The sequence below is a fragment of the Prenolepis imparis genome, unplaced genomic scaffold (genome assembly GCF_030444845.1).
Source record: "Prenolepis imparis isolate NDT839.2.m4 unplaced genomic scaffold, iyPreImpa1.0 SCAF_3, whole genome shotgun sequence".
Lineage (NCBI taxonomy): Eukaryota > Metazoa > Arthropoda > Insecta > Hymenoptera > Formicidae > Prenolepis > Prenolepis imparis.
In genome coordinates this window covers 18,017,114-18,036,143 of record NW_028141161.1, presented here as the reverse complement: position 1 = coordinate 18,036,143, position 19,030 = coordinate 18,017,114, and the positions used below count along the sequence as shown (strand labels likewise).

General features: G+C 34.5%; 1 protein-coding gene and 1 long non-coding RNA gene across 2 annotated transcripts in view; both read left to right on the top strand.

The window, feature by feature from the left end:
* Positions 1-914, top strand: part of LOC145934517 (uncharacterized) — a 132,309-nt gene extending 131,395 nt beyond the window's left edge. Inside the window, exon 5 of the long non-coding RNA XR_014425049.1 lies at positions 870-914. This is a non-coding gene — a long non-coding RNA (uncharacterized LOC145934517). The remainder of the gene's footprint in view (positions 1-869) is intronic.
* Positions 915-11,545: 10,631 nt separating this feature from the next.
* The window catches only part of LOC145934516 (uncharacterized), a 138,031-nt gene continuing 130,546 nt past the window's right edge, over positions 11,546-19,030 (top strand). Inside the window, exon 1 of the mRNA XM_083035012.1 lies at positions 11,546-12,306. Coding sequence (XP_082891138.1) covers positions 12,252-12,306 — 55 coding nt within the window. The 5' untranslated portion in view covers positions 11,546-12,251. The remainder of the gene's footprint in view (positions 12,307-19,030) is intronic.

The window sequence follows — 19,030 nt, the reverse complement described above, 5'->3', positions numbered from 1 at the left end:
CAAAGTATCGCGCGATTAAAATCGGAAGTGTCGTATAGAGTCGCGTATGATTAACGTATTTACGTTTTGGGAGTGTCGTTCAAATTGTCGTGCGATTATTTTATTTCGCTGATTAATGCGCGCGCGTGATCGTATTTTCGCGAGCGTGTGTTGTGTAAGTGCCAAAAAGACGCTATAACCTACAAACACAAGATGATGAGGAGGATGAGGAGGTCCGGGGAGGCATCGGGCAACGACGGAGCAACCATGCGGTAAGCATATATATTATAATTAAAACAGATTTATATTATATTATATAAATATATAAATAAATTTATAATCATATATATGTGTGTGTGTGTGTGTGCGTGTGTGTGTGTGTGTGTGCGTGTGTGTGTGCGTGCGTGTGTGTGTGTGTGTGTGTAATTTATATAAATTTATTGTTTAAATTTTTATTAAAATAAAGTTTAAAATAAGTTAATATAAAGAATTTGGAGTAAAATTTAAAAAAATAATTTGAAAAAAAAATAAATATGGACATTTAGGGTAATTTACAGAAAAATAAAAAAATATTATATTAAACTTTATTATAATTAGATAATTAGTAATGAGAAAATTTATTATATATTTACAATATATATGTATAATTTTAATATTGTTTATACAATTTAAAATTTTTAATTTACTTTTTAAAAATTAAATTTTATTACATTTTATATAAATAGATCTAAAAAATAATTGAAAAGTTTAATAATTTTTATGACGTAATTTTATTAAATATATTTTACGGTACGATAAAAGTTTAATTGCGCATTATTGACTTTTTCAAATATTAATTATTTTGAAAATTATTTTGTATACATATAATTTGTATTTTTTATATGTTATAGGTCAACGCTTTGTACTATAGAGCTCCGCTGCTGCGCATCGTATCGGTGAGTGTATTGCATGTATACATATGTATATAACATTATCTGTATATGCAGATTAATCACCAAAAATTAACTAGAGCGCAATTCCGAAAAACGAGTTAAGAAATTATATGTTAACTTTATATAAAAAAAGATTTAAGAAATTATATGATAAAATGATGTATGCATCTTTGTTTTGAGTAACACTCAATTGCTACTTTTACTTTTTTTATTTTGTTACCGATTTTATCTCGAATATATATTAGTATTTCTTTATAGTTGATAAGCCAAATCTTTTACTAAATCGTCCAGAGTGTTGCTCTTCTCTTTATAATAAATTCAAATTTATTAAAATAATTACTCAATCTCGGAGTAGCGAAGAAAGAGTAATGTCGATTTTTCGTCACTAAACTATTGAAACTATTGAACACACAATTCATTATTTAAATTCATACTTTTACGATAAATTTATATTACGATTGTTTTATAATTTATAATGTTTGTTTGATCAATTTCTATGTCAATATGGAACTGTTATTGATAGCTTGATCGCACGTAGTCAGTTAACAAAAAGTTGATTTTAGAAACTAGATAAATAAAAAATAAAATTGAAACAATATTCTTAATTAAAAATTTAACTTACATACAAAACTGAATTATTTTGCATTATATAACTAGTTCGCATTATATTATACTAGCGCATTAATTTTTTAATTATGTGGACAGAAGAAGCATTTAAGCAATTAAGCAACTATAGAAATAGCTCAATATGTACAATCTCGAAATCCATCTATTACGAAACACAAACATTTTGTCTCTTTGTGACAAAACTCTTGCAGATATTCTTCTTGATATATATGTATCATTGCGAAATATATTTCTTATTAGAAAAGAAAAACAAATAGAAGCGAAGGAATTTACTATAATGCAGTAGACGTACAGCGCCGTATACATTGTTTTTTGGGTGGGAAATTTTACTTCTTTTACATAAAATGTTAAACATTTCTACATAGCAATAATAAAACTAATTCTTATTCTGCAGATATTGATATTCTGTGGAACAAATGAATAAATTACTTAGCAGTAGTTTTTATGTTGTTGCAAATTACAAAAAACAACCGAAATAGAAAAGCATTTGAGATCTTAGCATTGTTCTTAATATTCTTACGTTACTGCATTCCGTGTAGTAAGCATCTTAAATATCGCTTTTATCAGACTCATTTTCAAAGTTTTGCATTATGGTCTCGAACAAAATATTACCCTAAGAAGCAATTAGCAGAGGCGGGATTTTATTCCACAAGAAATTTAGATTAGATATGTTGTTTTTATTGCGACGTATGTTTGATAGATTTTGACGACAGCGATAATCTCTGGGAAAACCATTATTTTTGGAATCCTAAATGCTTTTATATACTCGAAAGGTAAATTTCTATATTAACGTCATCATCTCCGATTTGCTTCAAAATTTACATGAAGCTTCTTTTTAATTTACAATTAAGATATATGATGTTTTCAAGCCGGACAAACAATATATTGTCTTTGGGGAAAAACGTTACTTGATGATTTTTCCCAAAGACAACATATTGTTTGTCCGTTTTGAAAACATCATATATCTTAATTGTAGACCAAAAAGAAGCTTCATATAAATTTTGAAACAAATCGGAAGTGATGAACGTTAATAATAGAATACCGAAAATTCATTGGCTGTAAAATTGCTATGTGTAATGATAATCTCGCGAAACATTTTTTTCACAATATCCTGATTACTCTACTGTCTTTTTTTGATCTATGGAAAAAGAATGATCCGTCTTTAAAAGAGAAAAGTACTTAATGAAAGTACTTAAATCTGAGCACCATAGATTCAAATCAAAAGAGGTATCAATTTAATACAAGAATATAATGAAAAATTGTAATAAAATAATTAAATACTCAACTTTTAAAGAAATCTTTTAGCAAACTTTCCATTAATTTTTTTTTAACTAAGTACGTAATTAATTATTTAAGTTTCATTTATCAATATTTATTGAACCTCTTTAAAGTTAACAATGCATCGATCAAAGAATCCGTAACTGAAGGAAACTACAATAGTACTAAAACACTTTGTATTCAACAATAAAAGATAATTATACATCAGAATACTTCTAATAAACTGGCTGAATAAATTGTACACTTCAATTAAACTGTACATTCCAAGTAAACTATACATTCCAAGCCTTTGGATACATAATGAATTAAAACTTTCTAAAGACTTTTTTGCAGATTTTCTTATTATTCGCAAAAATAGTAAAATTCATGTACTGTGGTTATTAATGACCGTTAACACATTTTTCTCATGTAAAGCTCTGTAAAATGCTCCAACATCTAACAATATTTCTTTTCGCTCACTTTTGTTTTACCATTATTCTTTTATTATTATTACACCTTTATTTCTTGTACATTATAGTATCTAAACTCATTTTACATCGCTTTGTTTTCCGTCGAAATCCCCGTAACGCACACTCCGTTTATCTCCATTGGTGAGTAACCGTTTTTGTAGAAGCTCTGTCGGAGCATCGCGATAACTGGAGAAATTATTCCGGGGTGCGCCAGAGCCAAGCTTTTCGAACGCCGTTTCGGCCGGGTGTTTCAGATTTAGTCCTGGATAACGTGTCCATTCATTTTCGCGAAATCGGCTCCAGAAAGTACATAAGGGATAAAAAAAAGGCGGACAGCAAGAAACACATTTGCGCGCGTCTTAGCGATTGCAAAGACCCGTTCCTTATCAGGGTGCGTTTCCATTCGATATCTCGGGGATAGGATCTCGTTTCTCCTTCGGGCAATGTTGACGGATTCGGGGTAAAAGTAGCGACGAATCCGTGGTGCGTTTTGGTGATTTTTATCTCCAATCGCAATTTACGAAATAAAATAAAAAAATAAAAACGAAAAGAATGTAATTTTTACGTTATAAATACAATGACGTAAATAGCATTTTTCAAACGTGTTGTCATATAAACGTGTTTGTATCATCAAATGTGTACACATGAAATACCGTGATCGATAAAATAATCTATTTCTCTGCATTTTTAACCTTGCGGTTATTTATCTAGAATTCAAACTAAATTAAAAAACATTGAAACTCTATAAAGATAACTTAAAAAAATCTAATCTAATAGTACAAAAAATGTGTGTGTGTGTGTGTGCTATCTTTTCAATTTACAATTTATTTTAATTATTGAAGAATTTAATAATGCATTATTTAGATTTCCAGCGTCATTGATTAAATGTAGGTACTGATTGATATATATTGCAATCAAAATTTTGTCAAGTTTTAAAAAAATGTATGTTTGAAATGATTTTTCAACACTAAAGTTTTCAATATGTGAAGAAGGTATATTTTCCACACATTCTCTTGAAATATGTAGATCGATTCCGCACATCAACGAAATACCGATCTCAAAATATCGATTCGATAAGCATGAAAACACTAATGCGAGTGCAAAACGACGAAGTGCGCTTTGCATTATGTGCGCCAAGAAATTGTTCTTATGCACCAAAAGCATTGATCTTCGCGGCAGACGTAGCAAGCGGCAATAGCGTAATGGGCTGTTGATTTAAGGACGCAATTAAGTAAAGTGGAGGGCCCAGTAGGAGTTAAGTGTTTCTAGTAAGTGTTCCGGGTGTTTTCGCGCATACGCTAATTATCCTCCTCTCGTGGCCCGCGTTTCTTTTTTTACCGCGTCAGCGATCGATCGATGTCTCGAGAACGTTTTACGAACGCGATTTCTATCGCAGTATCCCGAGCGGTATATGACGGACAGTTCTCCCTGTAGGCTATATACAATTTTTCCACTCGAAAGCGAGTTTCTCATCCCGAATTACACTCACTTCGCTGGTGGCTGTCCGAGAAAGCGGACACGTCGGGCTTCCCTATTATTATACTCGTGTGACAGGAGGGTTAAACGCAAAGGCACAGGTCGACGACGAAGAGAGAACGTTAAACGATCGAAAAGACGAAGAAGAAACGACGAAGCTAGAGTGGGGTTGCAAATGGGGTTGGCGGAACGGTCGTCCGAAACCTTTCTTTTTCCGGATGTACGTAGATATACTTATGTGGAGGCAGCAACACGTCGCTCTTTTTATGCCGCGAATACCGGTCACCCTTGCGCGATTAATCACTGCCATCCGCGCGGTCCAGCACGGAAAAAGGTACGCGAGGAGGCCGCGTAGGAAGGAAGCTGGGTCGCGGAGAAAAGCGAAAGAATAAAGAAAGGAGGAAGAGGAGGCTGGCTTGAGCGTGTTTCGACTCCTGTACCGCTGTCGCTTCGAACGAGAGATGCTTCATTGTCGCTCGAACTGGGACTCGGGTGGTATTTTCGCGTTGATCGACCCGATACACCGCGGGCATTTGTCGGTTCGTCGAGGGGGAAAAAAAAAAAGACAGCACCACTTCGTCCGAGTTGACTTTCCGAATCGTTCTACAGCGTCAATTGACCTTTTGCGATCGCAAGCTCGGATTCGTGTCGCGTTTATCGAGCAGCTTAACTTACGACTGTAAAGACTTAAGATCTATGAACGATGATGATGAGTGGCGCAAAATTTATATGTCACTAAAACGAAAAGTAAAGTTCTCTGCTTATCATCACGTAAACGATAAACGGGGAAAAAGACAAAAAAAAAAGAAAGAGAAAGAGAGAGGGTGAGAAACATTGAGGAAGACGACGGATTGTAAAAGCGTGACGAAACAATTTTCGGAATGAGACGCGGGACGATAAATCGCCATTGCGGCGCGCACGAGAAGACCATAGTGAGAAAACAGTCTCCTGAGCATTTGTTATTCCGGTATCGTGCGCGCAGTATGTCTATAAACCTGTGTATATCGTCTGAAACGCCACTTTCAAAACTGTTGTTGTCGCGATTCCCACTTCCTCTGGCGTTAAAAATTTGCACACGTGCTTTCAATGTTTCTCTCTTTTTTTTTACATAAAATTTTGTTGTTCCAAGCAATCGTTAAGAGGTGCTGACGAATTGCATTTTTCTCAGGTAATACAAAACTTTCCATGTCCGAATAAATTATCTTTAGATCGAATTATTTTATTATGAATAATTTCTTGAAAAAAAGAAAATTATTTTTACAAGATAATATTTTTTTGCTATCTTAAAAATAAATTTTTCTATGAGCTCATAATCACATCTAATTGATTTTAAATTAACTAATATCGCATCTCATTCATGTGTATTTAGCATTTAAAATCTTTCTTTAAATCTTTCTTTAATTACATAATTTATCATATGAAATACAAATGTGTTTGAAAAAGCAGATTTATTTGTATCTTATCTTACGAAACTTTTTCTTTCTTTTCTCCCTTCTTCTCTCCTTTTTATTTAAAGCTAAGTTTAACGATAAATATTTCCTTTTAACATATTACAGTTACAAAGGGAGAAAGAAAAAAATTAGGAAACTATGAATTGTCCTGTTTAATCAATGCTACATGGTTTGTACGCTGTTAACAATTTCTCTAAAATGAAATATGGAAATAATATACATACCTATATATATGTGTATGTATATATATATATATATATATATATATATATATTTTATCCTCTCTTTTCCTCACGAGCGAGATTGTTGATGAAGATGCACGATGGAGAACGCACGTTCAATATTTACTCTCGCAGAATGTACCGTTTAAACCACATATTTTTAATCCAACCGGGAAACTCCGCAAACAGAATTTTTTTTTCGTCTCGGCATACACCGCGTTTATCAATTCTCCATAAACAGCAAAGTTTCTCTGGCTTCCCCGTGGCACTCGCGAAAGTTTGGCAAAAGATTTTCGCGCCCGTGTGATACAATCTCTTCGGCGTCGCGAGGGCGTGAACAAAACGGCCGGAGAAATCCAGGCGTTCGTAAAATACATCGTGCGCAAAGGGGCGAACCGGGGGAAAGGAAAAAAAAGAGGGAAACAAAAGAGAGAAACAAAACGAGGACCAAAGCTTCGATGGGCGCGGAAGAGTGCGTGGCGCGTCATCCAATATTTCTGGCGAAGCGATGTGTACGCGTTGCGGTTTTTTTTTTTTACGTATCTCTTTCTCCCTCTCTGTCTCTCTTTTCGACCGACTCCATTCCCGATATCACTCGGCGAACCCATGTGGTATGGACGAAACGCATAACTTTCATCCTCCGGTTCGTAGGTAACGCATACATTTTGGTCCCGAGAACCAACAACGGGGACATATAGGTCCTAGACGCTCGCGACCAGGGATGGTTTTAGATAAATCAATGCGATGCTCGTTTTTTGCGGAGAAAATAGGGAAGAATATGCTCACATACGTTTTCGTTCAAATAATCCTTTACACGTGTGCATATATTTTTTTAAGAATCTACATTTTTCTATTTCCAAATCTCTGATACTATTAATTCTTTCCGGATTTTTCAGAAATATGCAAGTTATCAGATGTGTAATTATAAAAGCATAAAATGTATTAAAAAAGAAAGTAATTCCAAAACATTTTATATATGTATAAATTCCACAAACATGTAACGTGTATGTACATGTATGTGTATTTGCAATTTCTTATAACTTTCCTAGATTTTTCGAGCTTCCAGGCTAGCGTCATGTCTATCCGTAGTGCAGCCCTGTGTTTCGTACATATACGCGCCCGAGGTAAAGAACGATATATAGAAAGAAGAAATAACTCCGCGCGATAATTCAGGGGTCTCAACCCTCCGCCTAGCGCCTCGGTGCTTCCTGTCCTCGTGAGAGTAATGCCGCGGCGGGTCCGGGGTTCGGCCGAAAAAAGCGTCCTGTTTTCTCCCTTGCCTTTCGCTCTTTTCTTTTTCTCCTCGCTCGTTCGTGCTATCCTATTAAAGTGCGATCTTGTGAATCTCGACGCGCTCAGCTTGGCGCGATTCTCGGCCAGTCGCGACTACCGTGTGCCGTCGCCATGAATGAGGATGGAAAGCTGTTTTATACGGTCATAAGGAGGGTGGCGATATGGATAAACGACGCGGCGGTAACGAATGATGTCTTCGTGATATTTCAACCTTGTCTTTTCCCTTTCCATTCTTTTCCGCCCGGCTTCTCTTCCCTTTTCCACCTCCTTGGTTCTCCTCTTTTTACACCCTTCCGTCGCCTCCTGTGCGTCCCTCTTTTGCGGCACTTCCGGGGTCAAGATTCACGAGAGACGAGGGAAGAGCAGGAGGACCGGAGACGGGAAGGCGAGAAAAGAAAAGCGACAAAGGGAGAGAAGGCAGCGCAGCAGAATACGCGGGGAGGAAAAGATAAATTGCGGGCGTGGATATGTACTATGTGCGCCATATAAAGAGCATGCTGACCGGTCCATGACGCTCCAGGTCGGCGGCTCCGCGTTTAAGCAGCAAATCGCGCATCGGAGATTCATGAATGCGCGTCGCCAAGTGCGCCTTTTGATAGCAAAGACGGAATGTAAGATTTTTATTCCGTTGCCCGAAATCTTAAATTTGTATGAAGACGAAAGGTTTCGTGTTTCCCTCCACGTTTTCCTTTCCACGTTTTCGTCTCGCGAGATAATGTGCGAGTTTTACTCCGAAACGCAGGTATAAGAAGATATTACCTTCTTTAACTTTTATATTGTTTTACCTCCGAATCTTTGCGCAATCGATGCCAGTCTCTAAACAACTCGGAACTTTCGTATCTGTACAGTTACTCGGGAATTCGCGCACAACATAAATCCGAACAGAACTATCCGTTCTAATCTAAAGCCTTACACATAGCGAACTTCAAGATCTCTTCGCGTACAAGATATCCGACGAAAGTTGGACTGCATCTAAGAATAGTCACGCGCCAATTAATCTCAAAGTACATTTTAGATGTTTGCACTTCATTAAACGCGCAATCGCTCGATTAATGAGATATATGAGATACCGAGTGCCGTGAATTACGGTTAAGTTTCATAAGGAGTAATTGAGCTGTTAATCCTGAAATTGGTGTAAGTCAAGTTTAACGGATCAAAATGTTGAAAATTTATGATATACTTAGTTTAATCAAATTTTCCAAGTTTCACGTAAGTAAAAAATAAATAGCTCAATTTAATACTGCATATGCTACTCCTGAAAATAAAAACAAAAATTTAACTGCATTTAAAATTATTTAATTGCTTTAAAATAATTGTAAATTATATTTTAAAGCAATTAATTTGATTAGAATACAAAATAATATATATGTATTATACACACACATAAATATATATATTATATAGATATAAAGAATTTCTCGCCTAATTATTTTCATGCAACGAAATTATCTCATCATTTCGTCCTATGTCTGACTTAATTTAAACTTAACTCCTTGAATGCGTAATGAGTATAATTTACAGTGTATCTCTTATACATACATATTGTATATATTATATAGATATAAAGAATTTCGCCTAATTATTTTCGTGCAACGAAATTATCTCATCATTTCATCCTATGTCTGACTTAATCTAAACTTAACTCCTTGAATGCGTAATGAGTATAATTTATAGTGTATCTTATACTTTTATATATATATATATAATATATATATAAAATATATATATATAATATATATATATATATATGTATATATATATAAATTATACTCATTACGCATTCAAGGAGTTAAGTTTCAATTAAGTCAGACATAGGACGAAATGATGAGATAATTTCGTTGTACGACAATAATTAGGCAAAATTCTTTATATTTATATAATATATACAATATGTATGTATAAGATACACTGGAAATTATACTCATTACGCATTCAAGGAGTTAAGTTTAGATTAAGTCAGACATAGGACGAAATGATGAGATAATTTCGTTGCATGAAAATAATTAGGCGAGAAATTCTTTATATCTATATAATATATATATATATATATATATATATATATACACTGGCGGATCCTGGGGGGGGGGGAGGTAAACCCGCCCTTGCAAATTAAAAGAAACAGTTTTGCTGAATTTGTTTAAAAAATATAAATAAAGAAAAACAAACATTAAAGAGCTATCGACGTCGTTGATCCTGGAATAAAAGCTAATCATAAAACCAAAAATATTAAATAAAATAATTTTGCAAAACCCCTCCCCCATTATCGACGTCAGGATCCGCTAGTTATTATATATATAATATAATATTATATTATATTATTAATGTGCGGTTTTAACGTTACTGTTCGATATAATGCATTCGATTGATCGAAGAATGAAATGCTTGAAAAATGGAACTCGTAACGGTTTGATCCGCACTATTGTGTGTTGAGATATTTGCTCATACCTAACTACAATGGTACTACACAGTAGCACAAAACGGAACAATATGGCAATTCAATATACGCGTACCAATGGCACCTTATTCATTTTATCATACTTTTTTAAATAGTACATTATCAAACTAATCATCTCTTTCGCTCATCATATAACGCAAATAAATATTTTAAAACTCTAAGAAATAAATTAAAATTTATTAAACATGTGACAAATATAAATTCTTGTTGCAAAAATATTTTTAATGTGGCTTCAGTGTCAAGTGTCAAGTCATTTGATTTATAATCTAAAGAGAACTAATAGCATGGAATATGTTATGCCGATCTGGTTGGCTTCGTGTTTCAATGTTTTTGAAATATGGCCCTAAACGAGCGATCAGCATATCACCGTCATTATGGAGTTCACGGCGCCTCCAGGCAACGCAATCCGCATTGCATTGCGAGCATCCTGAAAATCAATTTTGGGAACGTAGGTGTACGTTTTCGTGGATATATCTCACATAGAATTCGATCTATGGTATGGCGGTAGTTATTTAGAGTGAATGTAATTTTTTGTACGTAATTAAGACAATAAGGAAGACATACACACATTTGTAGTTTTTAAAAGAAAAAAGCACAAAATCGGTTTATATTTTCTTTTATTATAAAAATCATTTATTTTAATCATTTGTTATTAACTGATTGTGTATATATGTGCGGAATGCGTTGCAGAGTGTATAAATATATATGTTGTTTCAATGTTTGATAAAAAAAAGTGTTATGCACGAGTTATGAATCGAAGAACAAGATATATATTGTATATATAGGCAAAATAATAACAGTCAGTTTACTAAAAATTTAATAATACGAATATGAGAAGCGGCGTGTATCTAATTTTATTTCAATTAATAAGAGGCTCAACTAAGATAACAGTTTTCGAAAGTTTACAAATCTGATCATTGTACGCGTACGGGAAACAGAGAGTCGAGGAATCCGCGTGGGATATGCGAGAGCGTGCCACGCGCGTGCCGACAATGGATCCTAATGCCGGGCGAATGACGACGCGTAACAAACCGTATTCAACAAAAACTTTCGGCCGGTCGACAAATTGAATCCGAAGGGCTCGGAACTGCCGGCAGGGCCGCCCTTCCGCGGGAAAGAGGTAAGCAGAGTAAGATCGTGCGTGTCCGCGGGATGCGGGAGCATCCGGAAGGAGAGACGAGGAAAAGGGATAACAGCCCTGGGCGAGAGCGAGAAACGACGGAGGGAAGAGCGAAGGAGCGACGCGCGAGACTGCGCTGAAGCGAATGGAGGAGAAAGGAGGGAGACTGCGAGAGATATCGAGATATCGTCGACGCGCGGCGATGGTGGTGGGAGATGGAAATAGAAGGGCGGTCGACGCAAGCGCGACTCACGACAGAACGGCTTCGCGCGGCGACGCTCAGTCTCGTCCGTCGCAATCCAGTGTAGATATACGTGCAATTACCCTGTCAACAGTGCTTAAAATCTCCGTGCTCGTGCCGCGTACGTTGGCACGCAGTGTGATCGATAACATTCGCTAACGGACCGCCGTCGATCGCGACACGTTTTCCGCGATTGCCGGAAGAAGAGAAGAGAAAAACAGGAAAAGAAAAATAGCAGAGTGGCAAAAAGCGATAACGGGGAAAGTTTCGCGGAGCGCACGGTGATAAATTTGGCACGGAATGATTTGAATTTTACCGTTTTCGGTGTCGCGAAAGAGAGTGAAGAGAGACCCCGAAGCAGGGTGAAGTTTGACAGTGTGAAGTTTGACAGTTTGGACAGTGAATCCGAATGCGCGCCACTTCCGACGATGCGACGCGCGGAAAGTGATATAAAGTGACGCTGAGAGTATCGCTTTGATGTTACTCGATTCTACGTACGACGATCGCGTTCGTTTGAAGAAGTAAACGGTAAACGAAAGAGAGAAAGAGCGTGCCGTGATACAGCGAGAGAGAAACAGATGTGGTGTCGTGTAATTCCGTGTACTTTAATGCGTTTCGTTAACTTCGCCGCGTCGCGAGTGAGTGAATCAGTGCGCCTGTGAACCCGAAGTCCGTTGGTGATCTTATCCAGGAAAATCGACACTCCGTGGACTTTTACACGCGATCAAGATGAAGGCTCGCCACCTGTGGCTAGAAGCGGCTGTCGTCTTCTTTGCAATAACAAGTAAGTGGTCACTTGATAAGATTCCTTTGGACGTCGAAAATAACCTCTCTCTCGCGTCTGATTCGGCGAAATGAATCTTGCGTATATGTGTATGTATTTGTACAACATCGATGCATACAGTGCGATATGCAGCAGTGTGCTGTATAAAGTTGATATATTTTGATTAAATGAGAGTGGAGAAATAATTTATAATTATATTTCTTGGGGCAAATATTATTATTTCGAAAATCTCAAGATTACGCTTTAAATCTTCAAACAAAAACTATTATCTGATACTGCGAATATTCTATATGTCGTAAATATGATAACTGTTCTCTGATAAAACGATAACACGATATTTTTTTTCGAAGTGATAAATATTAATTCTTTCCACTATTTTTATTTAATTAACACGACTGTTATATTGATTATATTGTAACTGTTTGCGAAACATTTTGTTATTTCCTAACGCACGATAGGAATTTTATTCATATTGATGTTGATTTGTTGATTGACGTCAGTAAATGGATTTTATATTAGTCAGAGCACAGATAGAACGCACAGCGGATATAAAATGATATATATATTAGAATATCTCTAGATGAATTCTCTAAATTCATTAATAAAATTGTCGATCATCTTAAAACAAAATATTATCACAAAACGTGCTTGAAAAAAAATCCATCTCAAAATTTGTTTAAAAGAAATCAATAATATCTAAAATACCTTCATCATGTTTAATGCAATAGTTTCCATTGTTTCTCATAATGAGAATAAATATTTTCAATCGCACAATGAGAATAAATATTTTATACATTCTAATTAACACAACTGTTATATTGATGTTTTCGATACATTTTGTTTATTTCGGAATACACGATAAAAATTTTATTCATTTTCATGTTGATTTGTTGAGTGACGTCAATAAATAGATTTTATATTAATCAGCACAGATAGAAAGCACACAGCGAATAAAAAATGATATATCTTAGAATGTCTTTAGATTAGAAAATTCTCTAAACTTATTAATAAAATTGTCGACCGTCTAAAAGAAATATTGTCATAAAACGTATTTGTGTGAAAAAAAATCTATCTCAAAATTCGTTAAAGAAAATATCGATAATATCGTAAAAATACCTTCGTCGTGAATAATAGCTTCCATTGTCTCTCACAATGTGTGTGTGTGTGTGTGTGAGAGCATAATAAATATTTCCCATCTCCTTTTTCGGGCGGCAACTCGCCAAGACGCCGCTGCGCTTCTTCGCGCTTACAGGCGAGGGGACTCGACTATGGTGAGAGGAAAAACGGGGTGATGACTGTGTAAAATGCGGAAAAGTCTTTTCTCGTAAAGTAGCTCTCCCGCTGGTTACATCGTCCCGTTTCAGCGCCCATCGCGCTGCAAGACGCCGCGGACAAAAGGGAGATAACATTCGTAGATGGCCCGCGCAGAAACGCGCGTTTCTCGCCGCTTTTACGACGGCTTTCGCGTAGTTAACGCGAATGGTAGCTGGACCAGTCAGCGAACAAGTTACGATACAGACTCTACATTACAGACTCTTACCTATGTCACGCGAGCTTCATCGTTAAATAATAGAGTTAGTAAAGTGGTATTAAATTTATAGATCTTTTTATACTTAAAGAAATCGTACTTTAATTTCAACAGTATCAATTACGCGAGATGATTCGAGTTGTGTTCAAATATAGCTACAACTGTTACTTGAAATACATTTTGATGTTTTTTTTCTTCAGAAAAAATACGTCAATTATGTAAAAACTTACGTGAAATAATTAATCTTTTCATGTTAAAACACATTGTTTTTTTTTTGTTTTTTTTTGTTTTTTTTTCGAGGAACAAAATATAAATTTGCTGGTTGCGATGTATTTTTGTTCATACTTCTACATAACAATCGTTGCACGTAATTGGCATGAAATAACGATGACACAAATTGGTTGCATGAAAAAAAGAGTTCAAATTGCGATTGCTTTTTAAAGTTTTTTATTGATACGGAACGCATGACCTAGACGCAAACCTTTTTTTTTATAGCGAAAGATATCGCTTTACTTTCTGTTTCTGTATTGTGTTTGTGATGCATTTTGCGTGTGAAACTATTTTTGTTTTGTTTTGTAATTCCACGCATTATATTTTATCGTGCGTGCCATACTTTTTATTTATCCCCAGATAAATATCGTTAAATGACGAATACGTGTGCTGATAATTCAGACATTTTTAGATAGTTTTGGCCGCGTTAAAGAAGGGTACAAGTTCTTGTGTCGCAGAGAGGGTATTTAATCGATGGCTCAATTTCGAGCGTTTAATTAAGGGTCTGCATCGCGCTTAATTCGACGTCTCTATCGTTGCGCCGCGGACGATTTCTAGACGCTATCGGTGGCAGCTCGTTTCCCTTTGCGTGGAAATTCAAATGCGGAGAAGGATGGTCTCTGCACCCTCCACGATGGTCCCTTTTCCCGCGTCACTCGTAGTAGCTTGATTACAGTCGCGAAACTCCATTGTCACTCCCGCGCAAACTCATTTGATTTCTCTTGACTCTTTTTCGACGATTGCTGTGTTTGCCGGAGGAAAACGAGAACTCAGAGGGGTTAAAGCAGGAAACAGAAGACTGAATGTTTGAAAGAAGTAAAGAATCGATGGATTTGCCGTCTTTAGAGTAAGAGTCTGGTTTTTAGATAAACATACAGAGAGTTTAATAGTTTTATTTTTTTTTTGCTAGAAATTAATTAGGAAAGCCATTTCTTTGCACACGTGACTTTTGGTTCAGTTAATATAAATGATAAAAGATAATTTTTTTAAAGTAATACATTTGTTTACTTTTTACATTTTTACATACAGTTCTAGTCGGTTCTAGTTAAGAGATGTATTATTGGTTATTATGACCTAATTTAACATTGTAAAGTAACCTAATTTAAAATTGCAAAGTGACCTAATTTAAAATTATAAATTTATATAAGGAGGTAAAAAGTAAACAAAATAAAGTATATTATTTTCCATTATTGATTTAATTTTTCGATAAATAGAATCTGCATTCTATATCGGAAGAAAGATAATTTTTTTACGAACATTTGAAAAATTGCACATATTTTAATTATATTTATAATATTAATACTATAGGATATATTGTGCGAGGACTATATATGCACACGCATATTTCTTATTGTCAGAAAAAATATAGTTTTCTATATACGAAGGAGAATTTTATATATTTATATAAATATACATATATATCTCGAAACAAGAAAAAAAATTCTAGCAATATACTAGTAATATTTAACATAGAAATCGTATGATATATGACATATAAATTTTAATTTCCGTAAAAAATAATAAAATAATAAAATTTTTGTATATTTACATAAAATGATTAATTATATTAATTGCTTGTTTGTAACCGTTTAATATAAAGGCTCTGCGTTATACCTACTAATCGTTTCATGAAAATTTTTTGACAGTATTTTATTTCATTATATTTGTGATGCATATATTATACGGACACTATGCCATATTTATAATATGCACATGTTAGATAAAATAATTCGTTTAAATTTATAACGGGGAAGTAATAATAATTCTCGGCTTGCGCAATTAGTGAGTTAAAAAACTCACTACCAGCAGAGTGAAAACAAGGAGAATCCGTAAACTAGAGCCGCGCGCGCTCAACAAAGGATCGCCAACATTTAATGTGAGAGAATTACGCTTGCACTCGTTTTGCGCGAATTTATTTACACGCCTAGCTGTCGCGAACGCATTAACCTTTCGAATCGAGAATTACGTGTATGGAGTTTAATTACAATTTTGATGAGGGCGGTGTTAAACCAGGAATATCACGACCAAGTGCTTCGCGTAGACGTGCACATACGTAGCATGCTGATCTGCCGAGACACGGTTGCGGCATTAGGCGGTTCCCCAGTTGACGCTCTTGTGAGACAGGTGGCTTAATTAATTACAGGCTAGAGGAACGAACTCTAACGCCTTTTTATTCCACTATCGAAACTATTAACTCTAAGCGCCACAATATTAGCAATTTAGTGTATTTCGGTTCTTGTCTTCCGGAAACTTAATGCACAGAGTTACTTAAGTTTGCTCGCGCATCCAGTTGCGCCTCGGTAACTGCCTTTAGTACCGATGCTGTTTAAAGCCAGTCAACGCGTGTATTGGAAGCGAAACCGCTGTCATGAGTAGTTATAATTGAGAGACTGCGTTATCGAAATGAGCTGCGAGCGACCAAGAATATTATTCGCGGAGACAATTCAAAGTTTAACTCTGGAAAAGGTAAATTAGACACGCAAACTTCCGCTACAATTGCGAATATCTCGAAGAATCGCGGGGAGATGTAATTTAATTTTTAAATTAAATGGTAGGAGAGTTGCGTATAGAAATATTTTTATAGTAGAATACGCGAAATATTAAACAACTTTGTACGATTGTACAAAGACAAAAGAAAATTAATAAATATCAAGATTTTTAATTCTTGTCCACTCTCGCAAGATTCTTATATTATTGCTTGAATATGATATTCTAATAATCTATATGACATTGTATCTTGCTGCGTGCGCATCACGATGGTACTATGTTGAGTAATATTAATCTTAATTATTGATTTTCACGATAGTAATGTCATGTATCCGATGAATATTCGCATTAGCTTGGTTTATCGTGTGCTAATTACATTCTTTAAATTATTTAGACTAATCTTTCCTTTCTACAATAATTAAAAAAGTTATATATATGATTGCTTGTTTCATATTTTGAAAACGATCTCAAACACAAAACAAAAAAATATTTAAAAAATAATAAAATATTTTTTTCGTTATATTACATTATTATCTTATATTTTCACATTATGTTGCATTTATTGTATAAGTATGCAAATATTAAGATATAAATATTAATAGCAGTATATTCAGGGTACCATCTTATGGAATAATTACATTAGTGTTTTTTACTGCTTCTTGTCGCGTTCCATGATAATATTGTTCTTGCTCGATGGCATTAATCTTAATCATTGTAACTATAATATCCGGAGATTACCCACATTAATTTAGTTTGTGATATAACAATTTTATTTTAATACAATAATGCGAGAAAAATAATGTAACAATTAAAGTTGTTATATTTTCTTGCAACTTTTTTTCCGATTAATTTAAATTATTAGAAAACAAATATGAAACAAGTATGTAATACATGTGATATTGCACGAAACAAAATAATTAAAAAAAGATACCTGAAGTACGTTCCCCTTTCCTATTAACATCATGCTCGCAATCATAAAAGCCTTATTATCACGCGTATACAAAGTCTAATACAAATGGCGTGCCGTCGTGCTGCGTGTCGCATGATGATAACATCGTTGCTGTCAGACTCGCTAATATTAATCTTAATCATTGGCTTCTGTGGCAGTAACTGCCGTGTCCGGTGATTATCCACATTAGCTTGGTTTGTCATGTACCATTTGTATTTGGCGAACTTGCTGTACTTGCCTAAATTAGCGTATTACGTGACCTCATATAAATTTCCCTTTGGAGAGAGAGTATAGATATGTTTAAAATATTGATTAAAATTTACATTAATCGTAAATATGCGTGTACTGCAGTATGTAATATCAAAGCCCCTTTGTTCATCGCACATTTATGGTATTTTTAAAAGCTCAATCAAGCAGATTGCAATATACTTTTTACTTTTTTCAACATTTTTTCTATCCTATTTGCGCGTGTTTATTGGACGTGTTTGTTATGCATATCTGACAGAATAATATATGTATATATACGCTATAAAAAATGTTTATAAGATACAAAGTTATATTGCCTATATCTATAAAAAATATACCGGATTGAGGCAAATTTAAGAGAATTAAATCGTAATAATTAAGATAAAAAATAAAAAAAGCACAATTGTCCGTTTATGTTAATGGAGATTCTATTTTTATATAATGTTTTTATTTTAAGCAGTAAAGAAGCGTTGTAGAAAGTTCTTACAAGGAATTATGTATAACATCAGAATTTTTGAGAATTACTATCTATTTAATTAGTTACATTAGCCGTTTGAATTTCTTCAAATTTTATATTTCTGCATTTCTAAAAAAATGTCTATCTTGACACAATGTGAAATAGATTATTGAAAAATCTATTTCACATTGTAAAATTTTGAAAACGTATCGTGATCTTTAATTCCATACGTTGTTGCATATAAAATATACCGCAGTCGAAAACAGACAATATAAACGAAAGAGAAAAAACAAGAAACACGACCGATGCTTTTCGCGAGTATATTATAAGCTGCACATTTTTCCATCAACCCAAAAGTTTCGGAATGCTATTAATTTTTTTTTTATCCTGGTACCATAATGAACTTTATAATCCTCTGTGCTCGAATAAGGGCGCATATAAACTTTGTTTTAAATACCTCGTTCGCAAAAAGAATCCCAAGGTTTTGTTTCATTATCAAAACTCGGATCGGCTTACCGGTTAAGTATATTGCGGCGTGGCATTTTATTTTTAGGGAGACGATTTTTTTTTTATAATAAAACAATAACATTGCACAACGAATCCGTCTCTCATACGAGTACGGTAATTTATTCATACATAATAGGAAATAGGAATATTTTCCATCACTAAAAGAGACATGTACGAAACAATTTAACAGCATTCTGTAAATTAAAATAATTTTAAAATTAAAATATAATTAAAATAATTTTATATAAAATTTATTCTTTTCATTTGTGAAAGCCAAATT